Source organism: Rousettus aegyptiacus, unplaced genomic scaffold (assembly GCF_014176215.1).
Source record: "Rousettus aegyptiacus isolate mRouAeg1 unplaced genomic scaffold, mRouAeg1.p scaffold_m13_p_4, whole genome shotgun sequence".
Taxonomy (NCBI): Eukaryota; Metazoa; Chordata; class Mammalia; order Chiroptera; family Pteropodidae; genus Rousettus; species Rousettus aegyptiacus.
Genome location: NW_023416307.1, coordinates 43,206,433 through 43,212,081, shown reverse-complemented (window position 1 = coordinate 43,212,081; position 5,649 = coordinate 43,206,433). Strand labels below are relative to the sequence as shown.

The 5,649-nt window shown below is 41.4% G+C and overlaps 1 protein-coding gene across 1 annotated transcript; it reads right to left on the bottom strand.

The window, feature by feature from the left end:
- Nucleotides 1–214: 214 nt before the first annotated feature.
- On the bottom strand, nucleotides 215–5,216 carry RTP4 (receptor transporter protein 4). Its single transcript, XM_016136293.2, is given in 3 exon segments — nucleotides 215–495; nucleotides 498–1,516; nucleotides 4,976–5,216. Coding segments are annotated over 3 exon segments (1,245 nt in total). The 5' UTR covers nucleotides 5,155–5,216; the 3' UTR covers nucleotides 215–448.
- Between the last annotated feature and the right edge of the window lie 433 nt (nucleotides 5,217–5,649).

Here is a 5,649-nt window from a genome sequence, read left to right as displayed (position 1 = left end):
GGACATCTTTGGGGAACCATTATTCAGCTTACACAAAAGTTTTATAATAACACTCATGACCCCAAGTTTTTGTGAAGATATGGTCTATGTGTAGATGATATAGATGATAGATGATAGATGATGATGATGATGATGATGAGAGAGAGAGAGAGAGAGAGAGAGAGAGAGAGAATGGGTCCTAATGAATGAATGAGTGAATAATTGAACAAACATCTTTTGGTCATTTAACAAATATTTATTCTTGGATTCACTATTTGCTAAGTCATGTTTTAGACTATCTGCAAAGGAGGTTCAGGAAACCATTGTTTTTTCTACAAACTTAACTCCACTTGGTCTCAAAACAAATTCTTTGTCATATTAAAATGGTACTAGTTCATTAATTACCATTAAATTAAGACAACAGAAGAGAAGAGCACAAGCCTATTTTTTATCATTCTACTTAAAGAGCTTAGATATCAAAACGCCACACACAAAAACAAAACAAACAAAGGCCCGCGTGAACGAGTTATCCTGGTTAAAGGTGTTTGGTTGCATGAAAGAAGACGGTCCAAAAAAGCTGTCTGGAGCAGGTCTTCTGTCTGAATACCTCTCCTGCCTTCCCCAGGCATCTTGAGTTTTATTGAGGGTCCCAGACCTACGTGTAACTATGGGATCTTCCTTCTGTGTGGGCTGTAGGTCTGTCCTTCTTGTGGCCTGAAGACCTACCCCTTGTGTGGCTTGTGAGCACGCTTTCTGTGTTGACTGAAAGGATGCCCTCTGGGGGGCTTGTGGTCCTCCTCCCGGGGTGGATTGTGAATCTGCCTGCCCTGAAGGTAATGGGACTACTGCTTGTGTGGGCTGTGGGTCCATCCACCCTAAAGGAAGTGATCCTGCTACTCGGAGGGGCTGCAGCCCTGTTCCCCGTTCAGCCTGCTGGTTTGCCCTTGGTGTGGGCTGTCGGCCTGTCTCCTGTTTGGGCTGAGGACCTGCCCCAGGCACTTGGGTTCCAGCAGTGGCATGGCTGGGCACTGACTTCTTAGGGACACAGAAATTCCCACTCCCCTGAGCCTTGTTTGCCTCACCCGACTGGTTCCCAGCTTGGTTTTGGCTGCACATGTCACCTGTGTAAGGTGAGGAGCTACCAATTTCCATGTAGGAGGAAGGGGATTTGGATGGGTTTGTTGTGCAGTTTTGTAAGGCCCGTACACAGAAGCCCAGAGCGCATGCCTCACAATTGGCCGTGTCATGAGACCCTTCCAAAGGCACCTCCAGTTTCACCGGCATCTCAGAAAACTTCCTGATGCCATCTCCGTAGTATTTCTCCTGAATACGCCGCACCAGATTATTCAAAATCCTCATGGTACTATCTGGGGAGAACTCAGGCTTCTCAAATGGCGACTGGGAACACCTTCGGCACCTCTGGGCAAAGAGTCGCATAAGCACCTGGCCTTGAGACTTCCGGGTTTCCAGGTACATGTGACACAGTATTTGCACTTGGGCAGAAGCCCAAAACCGCTTGCATGAGGAGCACCGGAACCTGAAAAGAGAACAAAGAAGCCCATTGTTTCCTCTGCCGATTGTTGTCCTGAGGGAAATGTTTGGTCTCTAAGATCCCTTTCAACTTAAGAAAGTACATGTGATATTGATAAATTGTCAAATAAAATAAGAGAGACTATTTCAAATAAAGTTGTTTTCCTGTGACCCACTGAGCTTAGTTCTAAGTCTGCCTCTGCCAGTAAAACATTTTTTAGGTGTCTCAGAGGGAAAAATATTTCTGCCATCTTCAGAAAAATTTGGCCCTCACAATGGTCACAGAAAACTCTTATAAAACCCTGGATAGTGCCCTGTCAACACCTTTTTTCCTCTATATACACATCTATAATAAAAAGTGTAATTTCAAAATTAAACACAGAGATTAACAATAATGACTAATAATAAAATAGAACAATTATAACAACACTCTTCAGTAATTTTTATATTTTTTAGCCCAAACCTATTTCCCAATCTATGTAACCATCCCTTACTTTCAGGAAATGGCTTGGTGTCCCTCATTTCAGGAACATGCAACACATTGCGGTCAATCAAAATATGCTTTCTGTTCTTGTTTTCCACCCACAAATGTAACGTCCTTTCCATCTGAAGTTAGCAGTGATCATACCCTGTGGTTATAAGTTTTGCAGTTTGAGGCAGGACAGCCAAACTAGTATAAATTTTCCTTCTTCACAATTTCATGGACAGAAGATTCATTCTTACCCTAGATCTTAGCAAGCTCAGCATACGATTTTTTCCCCTTTCTCTATTAAGTCATGAACTTTTACTTTTTTACTTAAAGGAAGCACTTTACAGTTTCTCTTTGGCATATCCAAATTGCCGAAGTCACTACTCTTCTGCTTTGGGGCCATTATTAAGTGAAATAAGAGTTAGTTGAATACAAGTGCTGTGATACCATGACAGTCAATCCGATGACTGAGAGACCTACTAAGTGACTAATGGGCAGGGAGGGTATTCAGTGTGGGTGGGCTAAACAAAAAGATGATTCGCCTCTCAAGAGGGTTGGAACAGAAGTGCATGAGATTTCATCATGGAACTCAGAATGGCACACAATTTAAAACTTATACATTTTTTTTCTGGAATTTTCCATTGAATATTTTTGGATCTCAGTTGACTGGTAACTGCAATGACAAAAAGTGAAACTGCAGAGAAAAGGAAACTACTGTCTCTATTTTGAGGCAGGCACTGTAATTGGTGCTTTGCAATGTTATACTATTTCAACTTTAAAGCCTCTCTCTCTGACATAGGCATCGTTGAGGCCAAGGTCCATGTGAAAAAAACTAAGTAATGAAGGAATACACAACTTGCTCAGGAATATACAAGGTAAGTAGTAGTAGAGTTGTATTTCCGATCTTGGGCCATTTGAAACGAATCTTGTTTATCTACCTACTATACCACGTCACCTCTAATGAGCAACGTTGCTAGTCTTGTACCTAGAGAAACTGACTTAGAACTTGGGGCCCTAATATTTGTGTTGGATACCCCAGTCCATAGTTTACATCAGGGAAAAATCACTTTTCCACTCTAAGCCTCAATTTTTGTATCCATCAAATGAAAAATATTCGAGGATTATATTGTCATTATTAAATGAAATAGTTTATGTAGAAGCACTTTATAAACTACAAAACACTCTCCAAAAAGTGGTTGATATTTTTCATCTGAGAAAGACTATTAAATCAATTCACCTGAACAAGAGAAGCACCTTCCTCTTTGGGGAGTGCCTCAAGGAGCTCTGGCTGGTGTGGAGAGAGGTATTTACACAACTCACTGGCTTACAAAACAGAATAGATTGACTGCTACATGGAGCTCGGGCCAGTGCCTTGAAAACTGTTCTCAAGAGTCCCAGAGGCTTCATTTAATAATGGGTTCTGCTGCTAAAACTATTATGTATAAATATATATATATATATGTTCCATATATGTGATATATAAACATACATGTATTATAAATAAATTAAATATAATATGTTAATATAACTATAATATATTCAAAATACTAAATATTTATATTAACATAAATTATACACACACACACACACACACACACACGCATTATCTTGTGGAAATTGAGAAGGAGGAACACTTACTTTGCCTAGGAATAGGAAGACCAGAGAATGCTCTAAGGAGACAGTGGCACTGGAATTGGTTCTTAAAAGAAGAACAAGGAAAGAGGGAGAAAAAGACCTGCCACACAGGCAGAGACCCTGGAAAAGGGAATAGAAGTCTGAAAATGCATGCCATGGCTAATAATCCATATGTACTGGAGCAAAAGGAATCAGAGGCAGGATAGGAGCAGGTAGAGAAGCAGGATAACAGGTGCGATGGAAACTAGAGTGAAGGTCCCTGGGTACCATATTAAAAGAAAAGACTTAAGGAATATTACTCAGCCCTAAGAAGAGATGAAATATTGCCGTTTGTGACAACCTGGATGGACCTAAGCGAAATAAGCCAGGCTGAAAAAGTTGAAAATCACATGATATCACTTATATGTGGGATATAAACCTAAAAGCAACAAATGAACAGGATAAACAGAGACTCAGGGACATAGACTAGTGGTTACCAGAGGGTAGGGGGTGGGGAAGGAGGGAAGAGGAGGGTTAAGGGGGTCAAATATGGGAGGTTTGGGGGAGGGTGAAGTGGGTAAAGGGGACCAAATATATGGTAGCTAAAGGAAACTGGCCTTTGGTGCTAATCACACAATAGAATATATAGATGTCAAATTATAATGTACAGCTGAAAATTATATAATTGTATTAACCAATGTTACCCCAATATACTTAAAAAAAAAAAAAAAAAAAAAGACTTAATTGTTCCAGTCAGCAAATCTCACCCTCCTGACATGGGCAATGAAACTGGTTCCTGAAACTTGGAAGCTCGTCAGGGGTTGAACAAGGAGATGGACAGTAAGAAATGGGCATTACTTAAGGCCTCTGGAAATTAAGTTTCCTTCTTGCATCATCACCTCTCATTATCCACAGGCCTTTAGCAAAGTAATATTCAAAGTGGTTGCATGGCATTTGCCAATTTTGGGGGCTTTAAAAGAAGGCTCCAGCCCCAGGCTGGTATCTAGCAGGGCTAGCAGAGCTGCAATAACCTGGGGGAGCCCATCAGGACCAAGGGGGGAGATAGAGAAGATACTAGATAGAGGCTGTTTAGAACAAATAAAGGGGTGAGGGAATAGAGGACACATTGATGGAACATGGAAGCATTCTTTGGGGACTTCCAGAAATATTTAGAGAGGAAACTTAATTAAAAAAGGAACTTCCTGCAAGTAAGCAAAATGGAGCCTTGGAGTCTTATTTAGATCCTAAAAAACACTGTGCCCACAAAAGGATGGAAAGCCTGGTGACATTTATTCTTTTATCAAGCTCTCAAAGGAATCCATCAATGCTAAGCTGAGCCTCTGTGCCCAGGAAGGCCCAATTGCTAGGCAAACCTTCACCTACCTGCCAAATGCTCTCTGCTGGTATTGCTTCCACCCTTGGGCCACAGAGTCTGGCTGAATATTCTTATCCAACTTCAGGGTCCATTTGGCCCGGGGTTTCACCTGCTGCATCAGTTCTTGAAACGTCTGCTCCCATGTCCCAACATCAGAAACAATTTTCTCCTGAGACTGGGAGTACATGTTTAGTGCGTAGCTTTTAGTTTCTCCTGATGCCCAGCAAGAGAAGAATAAGCAGTTTCGGTTTCCCTGCCTGGATGTCAGCTCTTTTTTTTTTTAACTTTCGTTTCAGATATTTGCATACACAGAACAAGTCTTTCTTCCGAGGACAGGGGGCAGCAGAGTTTTGCTGGTTTGTGAACATGCCTTGCTAAGAGATATCTGAGTACGGAGCTATTCTAAATTCACCAAAAAGTTAACTTTTATTTTAGTTTTCTATTTTCACACTAAGCAAAGAACGATGCTCTGCACTAGGGCACATACCATTGACAAAGAAACAGTTCCTACCCCCACAGATGCTCACACCCGCATGCAGACACAGAAAGTAGGTAGGGGGAGCATGTGTCCAGAGCTCATCTCATGCACCTTATGAATCTTCACCACAGTTTTCTGAATGGGATTATTACTATTATTTTGCAGGTGAGTGTTACATAGAGCTGAGGTTCCTTGATCAAAGCC